Below are 22,721 nucleotides of genomic sequence, written 5' to 3'. Positions count from 1 at the left end.
TCCCTCCCCACTTTCCTCTCTCGGCAGTTGCCTCCCTTCTTCAGCATCACCATCATCCATCACGCTCTTAATTTTGGGGGCTGGGGTCCGGCAAGCAGGACTCTGAGGTGACAACTTACAGATGTAGGCGAGCAGATACTGCATGTGGATTGAAGAGATTTTTCAGAGGTTTGGCTATTGTTTTCCCCATATTGCAAAAGTGCTTTAAAAACAAAAGTATTGCTCTCTGCTCTGAACTCTAGTTATTAAATTTTCTCTATGAACTCAGAGCTCTATAAGCTTTCCTCTTACATCTGACCAAGGGGCCTATGTCATTGGCACAAAGCATCTCTTTGGCATGGGACCATTTTCCGTCTCCAGTGTTCACGAGGACTCCCGGGTAGCAGTGTTCATGCGGGAAGCCACCTAACAGGAAGTTCCAAACAGATTTAGCCCTTGGTGACCAAGACCCTACTGTGGTAATGGGAGCCAGGGCTCATCATCAGAGGGGCAGCTCCATGGCTGGAAACTGTATCATAGTCAGCATGCCAGGAACTGACCAATCTCCCAGGCCATTCCTCTTACAGTCACAGCATGTAAGCCCGTGAACAGTTGCCAAAGGGAACTGTTAAACAACACATACTGATGCTATCACATTCTGAAGATAAAGAAGCCCTTAAAGTATTCACTTGACTTCTCAAAGTACATTCAAGATATTTCTTTCTCTTGATTCCATTTCACGTCTGTAGAGTTACATGCATATCAGTGTGTGTCAAGACACACACACACAGGTCCAAGTTCTAATTATTCACGAGTGAATGCTTTGAAGGCAAAGTGGGCTTTTAGCCAGGCTCCGGGACAAGGACAATAGACTTAGCTCTTCACCAGTGTTCAGACACAGTTTGTACCAGGAGTGCAATTGAAATTTTATTAGCAGCAGACTTTGGGATTGTCATCTAGTAAACTCAAATACTGAAGGGTTTAGGCTGATCATTTTTCTTTTTTCCCAAAGAATTTTATATCTTTATATGCAGTTAACGTTCAGGCTTTGGAGCCAATGAAGAGAAAAAGTAACACAGGTGATAAATAACATGAATGGCGGCAAACTTTCAACAGGCTGATCCTGAAGCCATTTAGGGTGAGTCTCAGGAACCTCAGATTAAATCTCCCTCTAGTCCAGCCCCTTTTCTGGGGCCTGACCAAAGCCTTCAGGGTTGTTTACAATCCACTAACAGGAGGAATTCACTAACAAATAGCTAAGAATTAACCCAACTTCACCCAGTAGATCTACTTCTGGGAAGTTACTCAGAAAGTGAATCATATTTTAAATGTAGTTGATGGCTTTGCTATCACGGGCAATCTGGGTGATTTGGATTTTTTTTTGGGGGGGGGGTCCTTGAACAATCATGGGCAAATTGATCTATTTTGTGCATGTGGCTTTTGTAAGGCAGATTTTTCTATAGGCTCAGATTCTCCCACCTTCCCCAGCACACACTGCCATAGGCAGAGGCTGACACCTATAGGCACAGCTCACATTTTAACCCTTTCCATACTGGCTGGGTTTCTTCACCCTGACTTCCTAAAAGTAAGCAATAGCTGAGAAGATGAGGAGGTGAAATGGGATAGTTTCAATGTGAAAATTTTTCATACTAGGAAACAGTGGAGCCAAACCTCATATATGGAAGTAAAAAGATTACATTCTTCTAGAAAAGCCACAGAGTATAAGGACTGCATGAGCAAAATCCACTTAAGACATATTTTATTCTTAGATGAGCTTGACTAAGTAGCTCATGTTTATAAAATGCTTTTCTTTGACTGACACCCACATAAATTTATGATTTTTGTTTTTTTTTGAGAAGAAATTTAAAGTGTAGGTATGTCTGGGTTGAGTAACATCTATTTTCAGGGGGAAGTTCATTAACTGGGTTACATTTACACTTTGCCAGTTATAAACATTTACTTTCTATGCCGAATTGTTTGGTTTATCACAGCCTGTTTTGTCTCACAGTTAAGAGTGAGAGTAAAGGTCTATTCTGCTTAAGTTAAGACGGATGCTCACAGCAAGATGAACACACACATCTTATTCTTTTTACCAGAGACCGGTCATATTTTCATAATTCTGATCACAGTGCTGGGTTTTTATCTGAGAAATGATTTTCCTTCACTAAGAAGCTGCAAATAAGAGTCCAAGAAATGACTTTGCTCATAGCTCTTCCTTATTTAAAGATATTTAGATACTGAGTGTGTGCAGCATTATATAAAATTGGTGTGTACAAATGTGGCCCATAATATATGCTATGGTCATTGTGAAGACATATGTAAATTATAAATATATGTATATGTAGCTTATCCTATTCAAACGTATTTTATATATTTACATATAAAATGTGTGAATATATACTATGTAGTATATAGATAAATATATAGTATTTGTATTCAAACATTCAACCCATATACACTACATAATATATGTTATAAACACATAAATACATCTGTATACACACAACCTGAAGTTATTGCATAATAAATCGTATCGCATATGATAGCTAATGTGATATATAATATATATTATGCAACCAGGTTATACACACCCACACCCACGATGAATAGCAGGCTGATGTGAAATTTATTTTTCTGGTAAGGAAAAGAAATGGTAGTGTTGCTACATCAATCAACACAGAGAAGGAGCTAGATTCCCTTTCTTAGGTTCCATCTACATTTTGGCTCTTGCCTGGTGAAATAGCCTCTATGTCCGTGGTCCTCAACCTTCCTAATGCCACGACCCTTTAATAGAGTTCCTCATGTTGTGGTGACCCCCCCCCCCCCAGTTTCATTGTTACAAATTGAACATAATTAAAGCATAGTGATTCATCACAAAAACAAGATGTAATTATACATGTGTTTTCCGATGGTCTTAGGCTGCCCCTGTGAAAGGGTCGTTCGACCCCCAAAGGGGTGGCGACCCACAGGTTGAGAACCGCTGCTCTATGTGAAATGCAGGGTTGCCTTAACAATGACTGTGAATCTACTTGCATGGTGAACTCCTGTAGACCCATGTGGTGAAGACTACCCAGCCCAGCACTGACTTGCTGAGATGTTAGTCCAAATGCAACACCACACTAGGTGTTTCCCCTCATGGTTTAATTTTTACCAGCTTAGTGTCCTGATGTTGTACCCTACTGCCTGACCTTCGTAGAATCTGCCACTCTCCCATTCCCTAAAGTAGGTAGCTAGGCCACCCAGAGTGTACTTAAGGAAACCTGGGTCAAAAAGGTGGCGCTCTTGCATTCCTCTACGTAACTGAGCTCTGCCTTCCTAGACCTGCAACCCCAATCCTGTTCTTGGCTTCCTTTATGGTTAAGAATAGAACAATAAACTGTATTTTGTTCAAACCTATTTCTCCCCACCTACCCCTTACTGTAATAGGATTTGGTAGAGCATGAGAATAAGAAGCTGAGAACTATCCACAAACTAGATTACATAATCTCCTTGTAAATTAGTCCCACAATAACCAGAGACCATTACAAATAAGGTTTTCAGGGAAAAACAATTGAAAATATTGTATGAAATTACTCTTCTTCCCAATCAGATATAAATAAACATGGGAACCACAAAACCTCTATAGCCTGGCTGGCATGGCTCAGTGGTTGAGCGTTGACATATGAACCAGGAGTTCCAGGTCAGGACACATGCCCGGGGTTGTGGGCTCAATCACCAGTGTGGGGCGTGCAGGAGGAAGCCAATCAATGATTATCTCTCATCATTGATGTTTCTTTCTCTCTTTCCCTGCCCCTTCCTCTCTGAAACAAATAAAAAATATGTAAAAAAACAAGCCTCTATAAACCAGCTTTTTCCTAGAATCTACTGAACCTATTAGTGATTTATCTCTAAGCAGAGTATTTCCACAACTCTCTATTTTACCGTGTAGATTGTCATATTGTTGCAACAATGGACTTCTACAATAATGTGTTAGGTTGAACCATAAGAAATTATTGCTTTTGTAGTTCAAAAATGGTTGGATATTGGTGTCAATTTTATAGATCAAAAATAGTTGAATATTGGCAATATCATATGGTTTGGGCTTTATTTTTTTAATCTGGCGGGTTCCTGCCCTTCCCCCAGTTTCTCATGATTTTAGGAATATACCAGAATACTCATCAAGAAAGCAAAACCTTTCAGGTGTGCTTAAGTTAAAGAGCAAAAATTACTGAGTTGCAATTTCTCATTTAGAACTACATTGCTTGTATAAGAACTTTTTCCCTTTTATAAGACTGAGCTCCATATACTTCATCATATTCTAGGTGGCACCAAATTACAACAAATTCTTGGAGAACTGAACTCGACCTTCTAGTTTCTGCTAAACAAATAATCTTAGAATGTGTATCTGAAAGAAGCCAAACATCCCTGCTATTATTTTCCTTCTAGCACTTAATCACATTCTTTCTTCCTTTCCCATCCTTGAATATGAGTGGCCTGGCTGGGTTATTCAGAAGGAAGAGGATCTGGCATTTGACCTTCTCAAAATCCTAAACATTTGAAATGACTTGAAAAATATTTTTCTTGAAGAATATTTTTGTCTCATCTGATCTTCACCACTCTTGTATCTTGGTAAATGCAAAGCAATCATTTTAAATTAGATGAACTAATACCCAAACTACCTTCTGTACAACTTCAATTCTCCCCTTTAAGTTGGTCAGTATATACATGCAGCAACAACCCTTCCAGATGAAGAAGGAAGAAAACCTTCCTCCTGTTCCCTTCTATATTCTCTAACATTCCTTTCCTTTCCTTATTTGTGTCAGATCAGCAAATCTGTGGAAATATTAAGCCCGTAAGGAGATCTTACATGTACAAAACCTATGCTAATTTCTTAAACCACACACAACTGCAGTACAGTGATGTAAATCCTCATCCTTTAAAGGAAATTCCATAATGGGTCAAAATGATGAGTGTCTTATGTTTTCAAGTGGCAGTTCAAATATCTTAATATCTGATATGAATATAGTTTGGAAATATAAGCTATTACTTTATGCATAAGGGCTATGGATGAAATAAACTCCTCTCCAAACTGTAGTAACTAAAAAATGTCAATGAGCATGTATAATACTGTAGACCTTTAAGGATTTCAGCTCTAAATAAACTGATCTGAGTCATATGGACAGGGGTTTTGCCAGAAGTGGGATTGTCTAATATGCATGCTGCTGATTAAAAACATTCTAAATCATGATGTATCTGCTTACATCATTGCCAAAATGATTCATCTGTGTAGGATATATTCTTATTGCCAGAGATGTCACGTACCGTCTTGGCTAGAAACACACAGTCATATCCCATTATGGTGAACTCTCAGAGTTTATCCAAATTCTTTCTTATTCTGGAATTTTGTCAGGTTAACACTGCTTGACACACGTGGTCTTAAAATTTTCCATTCTAAATCTACTGCCATTTTGGCATTTGGCTGTGTCTGGCCTTATGTGACCGGCATTACACTGAGAATGTTTAGTTTCTTGAATCTATCACATTGTAGACCTATTGTCAGCTAAGGAAATGTCTATATTAGAGACTTTTTATGAGATTATTTTCCTTCTAAATGAGGCCATATATTTTTAAATTTTTATTTGATATTGTATTGAGGTAACATAAAAAATCAAGAAGTTTTGCTTAAATCTGTTTAGGTTAAGCATAGTCATTTTGTATCATAGACAGGCAATTTAAAAAACCAGACAGTTTTTGACTCAGTGCAAAACCCTTAGGACTGTATTTCTTCTTGGTCATTTGAAATATTTATTGGCATTTAAAGATTGGTCATCAAAAAACGGAATTTAACATTGGCCCTGAATACATTGTCATACGTGCTATTGCTTGTATTTTATTCCTTCTCGGAGAATGAAGAGTTTATCTGAGAAATACAGAAGGGCAACAACCATCCTAAATCAGGCACTGTTGGCTTTATGAGCATATTAAGCACCCATTACATGGTGCAAAGTATTTATTGCAAATGGGCCTTAGCTACTAAAATGCATAGCTTCCTCTCATGATGTGACTAAGTCATTTGCGACCTCTTTGGACTGAAAATGTACAGAAAGGTTGCATACTGACTGTCAGCAGGGAAAACTGCCATCCAATCAATGCCTGTAACATTCCTCACAAATTGCAAACAAGCGTGTATTGGGCACCTGCAGCTCTGGGTCTCTTTCATTGCAAATGCCAGCTCTTTCTGAATTGAACTTGGACGTGAAGTTCAGTGATACTTGGTCTCTGCAGGGCTGTGACGCTACTATTTCTGGATTTGTTTTTCAAAGACACTCCCCTGTTAACAGCATCTTTCCATCTCTTACATCCTTCTCTGCCTCAGAACTATCTGGTCTATGCCTTTCTGTGTTGACCTTTACTTACAATACTTTAAATCTCTCTAAAAAGTACAAATGGAAGTTTTAAGAAATTGTCAGTGTTATAATTGTTTTGCCTAATAAAATTAATTTAATGAAGTTTTGAATATTTAATGTCATTTGCTTAGTGAAATAGATGTTTTAATGAAATTAATTTGAAGAAGTTTTGAATATTACTATTTTAATATCAATATTAAGAAGCACTAAATATTGTAATTTTATTTTACTGAGTGCAATTAGTTTTTAGGGAGGTTGTGTGTGTGTTGGCTGTTGTCATTTTTTTATTTGAAAATCTAAGGGAAAAGAGGTCAGTGCCCCAGACTCAGTAAGGTTCGGGAGTTTTAAATATTGTATCATACTTTGAACTCACTGGAAACTACCTAGAGTTTCATAAAACCAGAGACAATAGCCCCTTTTCCAGCCCTTTTTCTTCACCTTAAGAACCTTACTGTCTCCCTTCAGTTCCCCACCCTTTTCTTATTCCCATTTATCCCCACCCACTAGCCCCCACAAAAATAATCACAACAAAAACCACTATTTTTAAAACGAAAGCTAAAAAAACAACCCCAGCCTGTGACTAAGCATGAGCAAAACATCTGAATTTAAATCTTGACTCAAGCCTCTGTGGAAGCTACAAATACCCAGTCCTTACTCTTCAAGAAACCACCCTGTGGACCACCGTATACCCACATCGTCTGGGGGTTATTTTAAAGAGACAAATGAAGCTGCCTTCTGAACAGATTGGAGTCAGGAGGAAGCGTAGCAGCCTCCTTCTCTGTTGTGTTCAGCAGTGATAAGTAAACCGAGCTGGTAGAGCCGCAGCTTGCTCAAGCCTCTTCACAGTGCCCCACTTTCCCACAGAGGCTACTAATGGATGTTCCTAGCCTAGGTCTGAACTCCTGCAGCCGCGGAGCAGTGAGGCCAGCAGGCCATTCTGTGGCCTTGCAGCCACGCCAGCCCTGCTTTTCACTTAACCAACCATAACGCGGCTGAGATTTCCCAAGGAAATTCTTTTCTCTTCAGCTACCCCCAACAGGGCAAAAGGCCCACTCCATCATACTTATTTCTCAGTCAACGAAAAATGCCACTTCGTTTGTCATCTGATTCCCAATATTTTAATTTTGCTAAAGGAATTGATGAGAAGCTGCCAGAGAAAAGGGGGAAAGCGAACCGTTTGAATCCTGGCCCACAAGGGCTCTGCCATCAGGCTTGCTGGGCATGCCATCTTCAAGACCAGATGGACAGAGTCACTGATGTGATGTTATGACCATTATGCCTTTGTCTTTTATTTGTTTTTTGTTTTTTTTAAATATATTTTTATTGGTTTCAGAGAGGAAGGGAGAGGGAGAGAGAGATAGAAACATCAATGATGAGAGAGAATCATTGATCGGCTGCCTCCTGCACATCCCCTACTGGGGATCAAGCCCACAACCCAGGCATGTGCCCTTGGCTGGAATCGAACCTGGGACCCTTCAGTTTGCAGGCAAATGCTCTACCTACTGAGCCAAACCAGCCAGGGCTCTTACACCATCATTTTGAAACATTCTCCTGAGTTCACAGCAAGGACAGGAAAAGTTTCCTTCTATTTATGTCTCACTTGTTGCTTTTAAAATCCCTGTACGTTTACTTATGTCCTTTTGTGTGATGTTCACATCCACTCTATCTAGAGGGCGGGGAAACTGAGGGTGGCAGACACTGTCAGTGCTCAACCCACGTGCCCTCCTGTTCACCATTCTAAAAGTCAAGGAAGGCTTCCTACTGCAAATACCCGTGACCAGAGGGATTTCTCCAGCTGTCTGAATGTGCTGGGTCTTCCCTGTAAAGAGCTTGGGTGTTAACGACCCTGGGAGAGCCTTGATGAGTCATGCACAGGGCTTCTGGGGACACAGCCCAGCTCCCAGCTTCCTCACTCCTGACGGAGGGCCTCTCTGCCGAGTGTCCTCTGAGGTCTCTCTCTCAAAGGTCCCCAGTGGGATTAAGCCACAGATGCCCGCAGCAGGAACCTGTTCATTCACATGCCCTGAATTGTCTTCCTACCCTGTCTCAGGTTCTCATTCCCACACTGGGGCTTCCTGGGCTCACCTCCCAAATAAACGACTTGTATCTAAACCCTTGTCTCACAGTCTGTTTCCGGGGAGGCTCAACCTAAGACACTCTGGCACAAAGATGAATAGCTGCCAAATGCCACATGGCTACTTAATGGAGAGCCAGGGCTGGAGCCCATGACTTTGGACTTCTGGCACCTTTACCAGAGAAGGTTGCTTCTTGCTGACCACCAGGACTTTTTACAATTGGTCCCAGGGCTTCTAGGCAAAAGGAAGACACTGAAAATGAAACAAAGTTGTTAGATGGCTGCTCTTTGCCATTTAGGAACCCAGTAACCATTACCAGCAGGAGGAACCAGAAAAATGAAGGGCAGTAATTACCTAGCATGACGAAAGGGACTCCCAGGAAGGTGGAATTGTATTTCCCACCAGTAAGATTGATGATCCCGGCTGCGGTGAGAGTGGCCAGGGTTATGGTCACCAAGCCGAGTAGGCCTAGCCAGGGTTTGCTGCGGACGCAGTCCTGCATTGAGCAGCAGAGGATGGCCATGGTGACCACCAGGATCAGGCTGGTGACCAGGTAACGTTCTGACACGCGGCTGGTCTTCTGGAAGTCTTCCCTCAGCGAGGAGGACGTGTAAGGGTATATTTTGATTTTGCTGTTAGATTTCTGGAATAGTCGGACAGTGTCGCAGAAGCTGGACTCCCACCTCTCAGCCACCATGTCGTTGAGACTGTTGATTGACTGCAGGTAGTAGGTGAGCTGGACGGCCTCTGCGGATTTCACCCGGTCCTTGCTGTGCACGGTGACACCTCCAAGCTGGTGCCCATTGTACACGGCCCTCCCGTCCTTTAAGTGAGTGATCGGGTATGTGATAGCAAAATTGGTCCGGTTGGTGGCCCGAGCATTCTTTAGCTCTTCCAGCACATGCACTATGTCATCCACGATGCAAGTCTTATCATTATTCAGGACACATATGTGGGCAAACGTGTAATTGAATCCAGGTCTTGGAACCTGGATCTTGGTCACAGCAGCATGCAACTATGGGGAAAAAATGAAAGTCAGTGTTTATTAGCAAAAATACACATGAATAAGGACATTAGCTCTGTGGATTCAAATATCTGTATGTTGGGGGTGAGGAGTCATTCATGCCATCTCTATGCTAAAGAGTTCAAGTTAAATGTTATAACCTTACATCAGAAATAGGTAGTAAGGAGCCCAGCCTCCGTCAACCTATGAACCAGGAGGTCACGGTTCAATTCTCGGTCAGGGCACATACCCTGGTTGCAGGCTTGATCCCCAGTGTGGGGCATGCAGGAGGCAGCCAATCAACGGTTCTCTCTCATCATGGATGTTTCTATTGCTCTCCCTCTCTCTTCCTCTCTGACATCAATAAAATATATTTCAAAAATAGGTAGTAAGGATGCAAAACACATATTTGACAGGTGGTTCTCATGGCGTGGTCCCTGGACCAGCACAACCTAGGCACTTGCTGGAAATGGAAACTCTCAAGCCCTACCTCAGACCTAGTGAATCAGAATCTCTGGGGCCCTAGAAATCTGTGTTTTCACAAGCCCTCCAGGAGATTCTGGTGTAGCGGAAGCTTGAGAAGTGCTGGGTTAAAGTACCAGCACTATTTCCACAAGTCGTGTGCTTTGTTTGCGACTCGATTGGTCTATAAATGTCTGAAAACCTTATATAGGTCCACCGCTCAGTGTCTCTCTCTCGAAAGTGTCCAGTAAAAAGGGAACTAAGGTGCAGTCCCAGGTGCACAGGTCCTCCGCAGGCCCAGCCCTTGCTGCTGATTCACAGGCAGCTAAGCAATTTCTGCATCCAATTCAATCACTCTGTGCCATAGAAGAGGTTCACCTTGAGAGCTTTCATAGTCTCTGACTTTCCTTGTCTGATTATATGGGAAGGGAGCTGTCACTGCAAGAGTCTGGCTGGGATCCATGGGAGTTGTGCTCAGGGATCACAGCGGAATTGGTTCTACCCCCCTCACCCTCAGTGATGGTTGCCATGCCCAGGTCTGTATGCCTGCGATCACAGTGCACACGGGAATACACCCATGTAACAGTCCCTACGACATGCCGGGCACAGATTATTTCATTGAATCCGTATAAGAAACTGTGAAGTACAAGTGTAGCCTCATTTTTTATATGAGGAAACGGAGACATCGAGAAGCCAGATCACGTGCTCAAGTTCACAGACACAGTAAGAGAGTGAGCTGGGCTGTATCATGCAGTCTGGCTCCTGAACCTGTGCTCCTGGCCCCTCACACTGCAACTAATTCCTGAATTTGTGCTTTCAATGCCTCACCCCTAAAATATCAGATGTGTAGGACTATGTGTAATCTACTGTCTAAGGTGAGAAAATAAGGCCTTCTGTGTGGGGATTGTGGCCAGTGTACTAAATCAGGCCAGCAGTAGACAGGAAGTTGAGTGTTAAGTAAATGAGTGCATGTAGAATGGTGCCTAACACTGAAGGGGCTCTCCCAAGAGCAGAGACAGCCATTATTGTATATCTGATGACCAAAGAAGAACATTTCATATGTAAAGGGAATAACATCCAGGATTGCCATGCGGCCGCTATGTCATTAACTCATGACCTTCTGAGCATCTCCATGACCCTGATGTATTTTCTCTTAAATCTGTCCTAGATGGATTATTTGCTAAGACATTTTGCTCTGCATGTGCCAGGGTGGGTGGGATATTTATTATTCTTTTTGAAAATGTCTGAGGGGTACCAGCTGTCAAAGTCCTTTAGTGAGCACAGAGCATGAGTGGTTAATCCTGATTCTCAGTGCCCCTCCCCCACATCTCATGGGTGCCAACTTTCAGGTTCAGGAAACAGTTCATTGTATTGTGTTTGGCTGAAATATTTGGAGTTCATTCCTTGTCTCTCTCTCTCCCCCTTTTCCTCCCCCCGCCCCCAGAGATACCCAAGAGACTATTTTCACAAAACTCTAACCATATGCTAAATTTTTGTTTTGAGATTAATGATGAGCAAAAGATCTTCAGTGGTTTTAAACTGTGAGAGTGTGTTTTCCTCTCTAAGCATGGCCCAGTGAATTTTGATTAAAAGAACTCGTAACTACAAAAACATTCCAAAATATAAAAGGTTCTTTTGGAGGAGGCAAGAACCAAGAGGAATTTAAAGACAAGGGAGAATTTTGATGAGGCAAAAGCAAGACTTTGGGGGAAAGGTTCAGAATAGACTAGAAAAGGAGTGGTATTAAAAGCATGCATATGTGTAATACTTAATGCATTGTTTGTTCCCATGAACAGTCTAATAAATCTTTCTTAGAGTGATTACTAAATATGTCAAGAGAAAAAGATTGCCAAATAAGATGGTGTTAAGCCACAGGGCTGAACCCAATTATAGCAAGGGGATGTTTTCCATCCATTCTCTAAGGCGGCCATGGCGCCCTGCTGCGTTGGGAGTTGTTAAACTATTTAGTGATCTGCTAACTCGGCTGATCTACTGCTACGACCCCGGGGATCACTGACCAAAGAAAGCAGACACCTTGTGAACCCCTGTACCACAAAGTCATAGTGGGGAGGCTTGGGAAATGAGAACTTACTGAAGTTCGGCAGGGAAGGTTTGTTAACTCTTAGTACCAGAGCTGCTGTGAGATGCAGCTGCTTGGAATTTCTGATGGAGAGGTGGGTAGAACATGTGTCACTCTTGCTTCTGAGTGGCATGGAGATGCTGAGTGACAAAGCAGCCAGAGAGGGGGTGTTGGCTGAGGCCACCCACCTGGCAGCGAGAGTCTATGGGATAAGAGGTGAGAGGTAATAAGAGGCATGGGAAAGGAGCATGAAGACTCCCTGCTGGGACTTCTGAAAAGATGCCGTTTTGATCTTTGGATGTTATGCCTACACAGCAAGCACACACACAATCTACTTACTTCTTGGCTGCCCACGTGGCCATGGGCAGACAGGCTGCACATGCCACCTGGACAGCTATCGCATAGGGTTTTAAAATGCCCTGATGTACACGTTCTAAAAGGAGCCCCACTCAGGACAGCAGATGCATTAGTGTTCTTACATGTATTCACAGGGGAAAAGGGAAGCAGGAGATCAAAGTTATGATTTCTTTTGCTTTATACTTACTTTTCATTTCTGCACTGAAAAAGAAAGGGAAAGTAAAAATGATGACAAGTTGACTTACGGTGACGTCAGCTTTGCCTTTAAATTAATCTTTGGTTTTGGGTGGAGAAGGGGGAAAGAAAGACAGGAAAACATCAAAGCACGAGAGTGAAATGGTGACTGAGACACCTTAGTGGACCACCTCAATCCACACAAGCTCATTACTGGGCTAGATAAGAGAGATCCTCTTCCCAGAAGAAAAAAACACAATAGTCCTAAGACTTCATACAGTCTCACTCTGTCATGTGAATCAACATATAATCCATGCTTCTATAACTGTATACAGATTTTCAGTTATTTGATCAGCACACATTCAATAAGTTATCAAATTTACTGTGCTGTCAATAGAGGATAATTTCTCTGAGTTCGGGGGATCACATCACACTCAACACATGGAAAATCTCACAAGTGACACAATATCCAGTCTGGCTGGTGTGGCTGAGTGGCTGAGTATTGACCTATGAACCAGGAGATCACGGTTCGATTCCCGGTCAGGGCACATGCCTGGGTTGTGGGCTCCATCCTCAGTGTGGGGCATGCAGGAGGCAGCCGATCGATGATGTTCCTGTCTCATCTATGTTTCTATCTCTTTATCCCTCTCCCTTCCTCTCTCTCTAAAAATCAATAAAAAAAGATTTTAAAAGAAAACCAAAAAGAGACATACAATGTCCAAAACAATGGGAAGATCCTAATAGCAGACAGCACCAAGTGTTCTATACCAATAAAACCTAATCCGGCCGTAGCCAGTTTGGCTCAGTGGATGGAGCATCGGCCCGCGGACTGAAGGGTCCCATGTTCGATTCCGGTCGAGGGCATGTACCTTGGTTGCAGGCGCATCCCCAGTGAGGGGTGTGCAGGAGGCAGCTGATCAATGTTTCTCTCTCATCGATGCTTCTGACTCTCTATCCCTCTCCCTTCCTCTCTGTGGAGAATCAATAAAATATAAATAAATAAAAAAAAACCCAAAACAAACAAACAAAAAAAAACCTAATCTGGTGTCACCCGACCAGTGTGGCTCAGTGGTTGAGCATCGACCTGTGGACTCAAGGGTCCCGCGTTTGATTCCTGGTCAGGGCATATGCCCGGGTTGTGGGCTCGATGCCCAGTAGGGGGCGGGCAGGAGGCAGCCGATCCATAATTCTCTCTCATGGATGTTTCTCTCTCTCTCTCCCTATCCTATCCTCTCTCTCAAAACAAAATCAAAACATTAAAAAAAAAATCCCTAATTCGGCGTCAATCATGATCACAACATTTTTCAATTAATATTGTATTTGCTGCCAAAGAGGCCAGAACTGAATGCTAAGTTGAGATTCATTTTAAGGCTCTGAACGTACTGTTTAAATCGTTAGCTTCTTTACTCTCATCCCCCTTCAGGTTCAGAATGATCATAGTCATTGTAACTAGTCTGCTCAGTACTTTCTATACAGTTTTAAAAATGTACTCGATATAAGACTCTATGGAAATGCTTAAATCATTTTTCCCGTTTTATAGCTGGGGCAGTTGAGGCCTAGAGAATGGCAGTAACTCACCCAAGATGACCTGGTAAAGGGCAGATGCAGGATTCTCAGTTAGGCCCTACTCTACAGCGGAACACTTAGTCATAGACCAGCACAACTTTAGAGCTTTAGTGCATGAAGAAGACATAGGGAAGAATGAAGAATTGTCAGCCCACCCAGTTCAAATGATTGGCCGAGGACATGACTGAGCTGTAGGACAGCCACATTGGGGGATCTGGGGTCCATTCAGAGAGGCCAGAAATAATCCCAAACACCAAACCTCATCTGAGACAGCAACATTACATGGGGGACTAACAGGTGATGAAGGGGATGGGGTCTGAGCTTACTGACCTTTCTTATTCTCCATCCAGCCTCTGTAGTTGCCAAATCAAACTTTCACAGACGAACTTACCAAGAAAAAAGTTCATGAGCGCAATGGAGTCCAGTAATGAGAGGTTTGGGCTTAAGTCTGGCCTCTGCTACTTAGGAAGGAATGTCAGAGACGTGGGAATGTCACTCTTACTTCTTCAGGTCTCATATTTTTCAATCAAAAGGGAGGTTGGCCCAGCTAATATTATAGACAGATCCTTTCGGTTCTGACCTCACATCCACAACATAAGCCAAGCAACATCCACAAACCATACAATCAGATCCTGGGCGAGAGACAGTGAACTTCATAAATACCAATTTGATAGTGATCACAGCTACTTGGAAGTATGCTTTGACAACATGTCGAAATTCTTTTCAGGTCAATAACAGATCTCTTAGTAGATGAAACCCAGAAAGAAAACAACAGGGTAGGGTTACTGTGGGGGTGGGGGTGGGGGTGGAGATTCACTTCTATGAGTGATTTTCCCGTTCTGGGAGGCACTGGCTCTTATAATCCCCTTCTGCCAGGGCCTGGGACAAAGCCAGTGTGGGCTGCCGGTCACGACAGGCCAGAGTCTCATTTCCTCTCTGCCTCTCCTTGGCACACTCCGATCTTCCTCAGAAGACAGCAGGGCACCTTGCGGAGGAGAGTGCAGAAGGGCTCCGGGCGGGAGGCAGTGTCTGCTCTGGAGAGGTGATTAACGTAGGAAAAATACCTGTGGGCTCCGAGGACCTTTTGCAACACCTCTCAGCACTTTTTGTACAGTATTTGCTTCTTGCTGAAAAGGGGGAGAGGGAGGGTGGGAAGGCCAACTCTGCCAGGAAGGGCAATTAACACGTCAAGCTGTCCCCCAGCAACCTCACCTGTGAGGGGAGATTCGGAGGAGGTGGGGGTTCCCCCGGGGCAGTGTCTGATGATACCACCTTTCTAGGCTGCCCTGCTTTCCTTGTCTCACCTTCCCACTCACTCCCTCCTACTGCCGCTGCCAAATACGCTGCATAGCATGAAAACAGTTTCAAAAGGGAGGTCGTTGGTTTGCCTTTCTAACCTGTATCATGTGCCCTCTAATATTCCCTCAAAGTGACACGAAATCAAAACTGCTTTTAAATGCTTTCAAGGAATATCTAGTTTTCGCCCCCAAATGAAATGCTTTCTTCACCGAGTCCCTCGAAATGCCAGGTCGTGATACGGGTCTATATTCTGCAACTGTAAATGCCTAGAAACCGAGTAGCAAGGTATCCGCATCCAGGACACAAGAAAACACCTCGAAGTGGACGGATCTGGTCTCTAAAGTTCATCAATTACGCTAGCTCCCTGGGTGTTATGTTCCGCCTTTGCATGATCTCACTCTCACCCACTCTCTTTCCTCTTCTTTTAATAGAAACGCATTACATCAGAACACCAGAAGTTGCGAGTTGGGGATGGTTACCGTGATTCATTTGTAGTACAGCCAAAAGCAAGTTAGTCATCCCTTAATAAGTGAACAGAAATATCATTCTGCCTTTGAAACATTACATGTTCGGAGGACACGAAATGTAAGCGGTGGATGTAGCCAAACAAGTGACTATCTATCCACACACTTCTTCTGTACCTGCCTGCCTAGCGTCTTGGTGACCTGCTACAGTGAAAAAAGACAAAATGGGCACTTCTATTCAGAGGTAGTGCCAGTGCAGGGATGGGAGAGTGGGATGTTTGTTTTTCTTGCTCTATCAGGGGGTAAACACTTTTTGTGGCTGTTGACACTAAAGACCAGCCAAGAGAGTCCCACACTGTAATTCCCCCAATAGGCTGTTTGTCTTTGCAGCCTTGGCTGAATACACAAAGCCACTTTGGATTTGAAGCCAATCAATCTGCTATTTTAGAAACCAAAGATAGTAATGATGAAGGAAAAGGCAACTACAGTAGCTCATGGCAACTTTTGCCCGATTCTATGATGGTCTGGTTGAGAAAGAAAGCAATGAACCACGGGTCCCCTGCTCTCTTTTTCCCATCGTCTGGGAGAAAATATCACTTGATCTTGAATACAAAAAAGTTCCTTGATATCTTGAAGACCTCTGGCGATCTGGGAAGTTAAACATTTTTTTTTGTTAGAGTGGTTATTTTTTCATCCCGTTGTCCTCACTTAACTTTCATGGTCAGGCTTAAACTCTGGTGGAGCAAGTGTGTGGGTCATGCGTTTTAATGGATAACAAGGACAAGATGCTCTTGGAAACAGGAGAATGTTAAAGCTGTTAGCCGAGAGGCAAAGAGGAGTCCCAAGGAGCCAAAAGTCTGGGGAATAGGTAATAGCAGTTTTAAGATCTGGTCAGGAAACCACAACTAACTGCAAGGGACATAAAAAAGCAGAATGCCATGAGTCTGTTTCTATTTGTTAGTTTATTTTGTTCACTAGTAGTCCTGCGCACGAATCCGTGCGCCAGTAGCTCTTTGCGGGGCCTGGCCGCTCCGTGCCCGCTGCCCAGAGGCCACGGCAATGAAGCAAGCATTCTGCCAGGCTGCTCATGCTGCCCGCTCTCAGCGCCCGCCACCCCCCCCCCTCTCTCTCGGGACTGGGGGACTCTGGCGGGGCTGAGAGGACTGGGCACCCCCATCTTTGTGATGGAGTGATGGTTAATTTGCATAATACCCTTTTATTAGATAGGATTAGATTCCACATATAAGAGGGCTGGTTGAAAAAGGTGAAGGGATTAAGCAAAACAAACAAACAAACAAACAAAAAAACCCCCACACACCAAAAAACACCCAACTCATAGACACAGGCGACAGTGTGAGGATTACCAGAGGGAAAGGGGGTGGAGAAGGTAGAAGAGGGCAAAGGGGGGATACATGGTGATAGAAGGAGACTTGACTTGGGGTGGTGAACAGACAATACACAGATGATTTATTATAGATTTGAATACCTGAAACTTAAATAACTTCATTAACCAGTGTCACCCCAATACATTCAATTAAAATAACAAAACAACAAAAGAAACAGGAGAGCAAGCATACCCAGGTCTGGAGAACAACTGTGGACCCAAGTGGGAAGAGCACTGGGTCAGGAGTCAGAAAACTTCAATTTGAGACCTGGTTCTGGGTCTTGCTGACCATGTGAGTTAGAGCTACATAACCAATGAACCTCTGAAATCATGTACCCAGCCACTTCCATGTTCCAAATCCTCCAATGCTTCCTCACTGGGCTGAGAGCAAAAACCTAAGTCCTAACAATAAGATGGTACATTGCCCTTCCTGGTCTCTCCAGACTCATGCCTCACCACACCCTAATTTCACTGCCCGTCTTTCTTTTCATCCTTCCCCCAGCTAGCCTCACTTCCTTCACTACCCTCATCAAATGGAATCATCTCCCCTGACCCCAACACCAACGGAAAAAAAAATAGCATCTCTTGCCATCACCATCATCTTTGCTTGTTTTAAACTGCCCATGGCACCAATGATGACATGACATTATACATCTCCTTGCTTCTTTATTCTGCTTCCCCGACTAGACTATGAGTTTTACCATGAGTGTGCGTCTGGTCTACTACATCTCCATTAGCTAGAACACTTCCTGGCACACATACTCAATAGTTAGGGAGTAAATACATGCACATAATAATCTTGTAAGCGAATGGATTTTAGTCTGTCTCAGGGGCATGATGAGAGCCAAATGATGTTATGGCTGTGCATGCATTTTGTAGGCTAGAGCTACACAACTATGCTTATAGAGCAGGGAGGCATGGCACGGTCTCTCCTCTGGTGTCTTACAGGGGCCCATATATAATCCTGGAATTGATTCCCAATTCTCCGGGAGCCCCTGACCTTTCCCACGCTTTGACAACATTTTGTGCTTCAGTGGGAACGACATGGGTTATGAGGTCAGAATGTCACAAGTTCAAACCCTGCCTCTGCTAGTTCTGGACCAATGACTAAAAATAGTTCATGTATAAATAGCCCAAGCTTCCTTGTCCCCAAGGTGGGATGACCCTGTGGCATGTGTTCCTCCCAGTTTCCCAGAGTTCCCCAGAAGGTTTAGGCTCCAGAGTAACTGGCTTGACAACATCCCTATAACTTACTACTTCTCTTCCCCATCTCGGGCTGCCATTCTCTTCCCAGTGCTTTCTGGGGTTGTCTTCCAAATATACTACTCACATGGAGTCCTTGACTCTGGGTCAACTTTGTGGGAAATCAAAACGAAGATAATGACTTTAGGCATTTAACTAAGTTTCGTTGCCTTTAAAATGGGGATAAACCTGACCCTATAGAATCATTATGAGGATCAGCTGTGATAACATATAATAGGTGTCTGGCCTGACATTTAGTATTGGGTTGAACCATATAAATTGCCACTTGGACAGGTACAAAAGGGGTTCACCCTTCAGTAAGGGTCTGTTCTTTTCCCCTTCTAGCCCCTCCGCCTTTCTAAGAGTCCTGTCAGATATAATTCCAGGATTATATCTGAGAGGTTTCATAGGGAGGTATCAGACCATTTTATTAGGTTTTCAAGGGATGGTCTGGAGGTACCAGACAGGCTTTTAGGAAAAGGACAACAGTTTTGAGCTAGGAAAGATATCACATAGCCACCCATTCCCTTTTCCACAAGCAAAAATAAGAATGTAGATATCGTGGGTATGAACCCCTGAGTGCAGCTCAAATGCACACCAATAATAGCTTCAGCTTAAGAAAAAAAGAGAAATGCCAAATAGCCCTGAAATATTCGAAACTGCAAATAATAAGAACAATGTTAATTCTACAAAGCAATGAACAAGTGTCTCCATCAGAAGAGCTTCTTGGTGGTTATTTTTCCCTCGATGGATTTACTAAGTTTCTTTTCTTTTCTTTTTTTAAAAAAGTATATGTTATTGATTTTTTACAGAGAGGAAGGGAGAGGGATAGAGAGCTAGAAACATCGATGAGAGAGAAACATTGATCAGCTGCCTCCTGCACGCCCTACACTGGGGATGTGCCCGCAACCAAGGCACATGCCCTTAACCGGAATCGAACCCGGGACCCCTCAGTCCGCAGGCCGACGCTCTATCCACCGAGCCAAACTGGTTAGGGCGTACGTTTCTAATGGGCACTGAGCTTGCGGACAATAAACAGGAAGGCTGATGAAAGAAGAAATAAAAGAGTTCCACCTAGTGACCTGGTAATGGCACTCGTGAATGATGGACCACCAGCTTCATAGGAACGGGTACTTGATGTAATTCCTAGAAGAGTGCATTACCTGTTAGTACATTTTTTCCCCTGGAAATATTTTTTTCTGTTCTCATATAAAACTACTGACTTTAAAAGTCACAGGCGGCTCTAAGCGGCTGCCCTCTTCCAGATCTGAAAAGAAGTCTTAAAGAGCAAATGCAGCTTGCTGGGGCCTTGAACATAATGGAAGGTGCTAATGATGTACAGTGTGGCGTGGAGCAGACAGACCGCGGGGGCTCACCTGCCAGCTTTGGTAGGTAGTAGATGTTTGACCCTGGACACTGTGCTGCTACTTAACAGCTCTCTCTGTGCCTCAGTTTCCTCATGTGTAAAATGGGGAAAATAATGGCACCTATCTAATTAGGATTGTTGGAGGATAAGTGAGAAATTGAATGTAAACTAATCAATACAGTCTCTGACACACAAGTGGGACCCAGTAAAGCAGTGGTTCTCAACCTTCTGGCCCTTTAAATACAGTTCCTCATGTTGTGACCCAACCATAAAATTATTTTCGTTGCTACTTCCTAACTGTAATGTTGCTACTGTTATGAATCGTCATGTACATATCTGATATGCAGGATGGCCTTAGGCGACCCCTGTGAAAGGGTCGTTCGACCGCCAAAGGGGTCGTGACCCACAGGTTGAGAACCGCTGCAGTAAAGGATTGTGAGCAAAAACAAAGTGAACAAAACAATCCCTTAACTTTTTTTCTCTGATAGAACTTCCTCAGTTGTTCTTGAAAAATATATTCAATGAAACGTGTAGGTGACAGAGTTTTGTTCACGTGTTTACTGAGAGACTAAAAATAAATGGGGCTAATAGTGTGCATCAAGCCCTAACTGGTTTGGCTCAGTGGACAGAGAGTTGGCTTGTGGACCAAAAGGTCCCAGGTTCGATTCCGGTCAAGGGCATGTACCTGGGTTGCGGGCACATCCCCAGTAGGAGGTGTGCAGGAGGCAGCTGATCAATGTTTTTCTCTCATCGATGTTTCTAACTCTCTATCCCTCTCCCTTCCTCTCTGTAAAAAACCAATAAAATATATTTAAAAAAATAGTGTGCATCGACACAAATAATTTAGCTAGTATGTGTTTAAAAACCGGCACTCTCTAATTCTACGGTAAGCTCCCAGCCTGAAACCATCCCACCTTTTTCAAGTTAGCTGCCAAGTTAGATGACCATGCACATCAGACTAGGTAGGGGACAATGGAGGGAGAGAAAAAAGGAAACAAAAAAGTATTAAGTACCTACAAAGTGTTGGGGCTCTGTGCAAAGAACGCTGAGTCTATCAGCTCACTGAATCCTAACAGCCACTCCGGGAGGTGGATGTTCTATTGCATTTACAGGTGAGGAAGCTGAGCTGCAAGGAGCTTAAGTAACTGGCCCATAGTCACAGATTTCATAAGTGGATCAGCCCAGATTTAAATCCTGGGCTCAGAGGATTGTTCCCTAATGGGAGTTCCTTTGACAAAGTAAAGACTTTACCCCCTCATTTTGCTGATTTGACCATCTGGATATTGATCAACTTGTTTTGGGGTATTAGGCTTAAGCACGGTTAAGCCATAGCGGGAGATGTTAGCAGCGGTTCTGAATTCAAAGTGGCGAGGACACAGCAAAGTCAAGGGGTCGAACATGAAGCAGCCTAGCGGAAGCAGCAAGAATCTGACCTATACTGAATGGTGAGGCCCGGCTAATGCCAGATATCCAGGACAGGGACCTCAGAGAGAAGCCATGACCCCATTACCAATGACAAGCACGTGCAATCAGCTGGGGATGAGGGAAACATATGTGCGAAGAGATAAGACTTTCATCTGTCCAGATAGCATCCTTTGCATCTTGTATGCTTCCTGTGTGACTCCCTTGCCCTGCCCCCCTTCTCTCTCTCTCTCTCTCTCTCTCTCTCTCTCTCTCTCACACACACACACAAGGGAAAAGAAAAAAAAATACTTTATAGAATATATTAGTGAAAAGGACTGTCAACTTGGGGGCTTATTGTAAAATATCAAATTGAAGTTGGGGGTGCTATAGGATTTGAGTATCGCCCCCTCCCCAAAGGGAGTTTGACACTATAATATACTGGCTCCATGAAGGCAGGGATTCTGTTCCGCTCCATCCTGTATCCCTGGCATGTACAGGAAGCCCAACAAGGATGTGCTGAGAACCTTCAATGTTTATTCCTTCTTGCTGATTTATGTTTTCTCTGGTGACATTGGATGATGTTGCATTTGTACCCAAAGGCTACTGTGCTACATGCATATCATTTCCATCTTAAATAGATGACATTGAATTTAGTCCTGTAGTTTACACACTGCAGACAAATGGCTGATCTCATTAGACAAATGGATACGGTTAGACTACAATATAAAAAATATAAGAGCAGGAAAACAATTTAAGTAGGAGATTGGGACTGAAATAATTAGGTGTTACGTTTGTTTATGGAGTAGTTGGGTTTTTCATGTGTATTTGTTTGTTGGATCTCTTTTGTTGGAGGAGAAAAGTGTTTTAAAAATACAGAAAAGTTTAGAAACATCCTATATAATAAAAAGGTAATATGCAAACTGACCCTCACGCTGAAATGCTGTCACAAGAAGATGGCGTGCAAAACGGGGGCGGGACAGCGGGGAAGGGGCCAGCGGCTGCTCCATGTGGCTTCCGCCGGGGTTCTTGTGGCCCCGTGGGGGTCCTGGCACCTGCTCCGTGTGGCCCAGGACTCGGGGCCGTCCCATGGTGCGCCAGCCATGCAGGGCGGGACTCTGGGACTTGGGGCGGTCCCATGGTGTGGGGTGGGGGTCCCAGGTCTTGCACGATTTCGCATGATGGGTCAGTAGTATTAACATAAGAGTGCCCATGTACCTATATCTAATGTCATGCGTATTTGAAGTTTTGCCTGCTGTTAATGCTATTGGTGGTAGGGTGACCATATAATTTATCAGCCAGACTGGAGAACTTCTGAGAGTGCAAGAGGGCACTATTACTTTCACAGGAACACCTGGCATGAAGTGGGACCATCAACAGCAAAACAGGATGCTGTCCCTGTTTATGGGTGTCCCAGAGGCTTGTAACACTGATGTGACTTTATCCATTTATACCTGACAGTAGGCAGGAGATGGCAATCTTT

The 22,721-nt window shown here is 43.5% G+C and overlaps 1 protein-coding gene across 1 annotated transcript in view; it reads right to left on the bottom strand.

Annotated features, from left to right (window-relative positions):
- PTCHD1 (patched domain containing 1) overlaps positions 1-22,721 on the bottom strand; it is a gene marked incomplete at its 3' end in the record, with an annotated part of 56,885 nt that overhangs the window by 5,579 nt on the left and 28,585 nt on the right. The window contains exon 2 of the mRNA XM_081081345.1: positions 8,795-9,455. Within this exon, the coding sequence (XP_080937471.1) occupies positions 8,795-9,455 (661 nt within the window). The remainder of the gene's footprint in view (positions 1-8,794; positions 9,456-22,721) is intronic.

This window comes from Myotis nattereri (assembly GCF_964212035.1).
Source record: "Myotis nattereri genome assembly, chromosome: X".
NCBI lineage: Eukaryota > Metazoa > Chordata > Mammalia > Chiroptera > Vespertilionidae > Myotis > Myotis nattereri.
The sequence above is the reverse complement of the archived record's forward strand: the minus strand, read 5'-3'. Positions and strand labels throughout refer to the sequence as shown.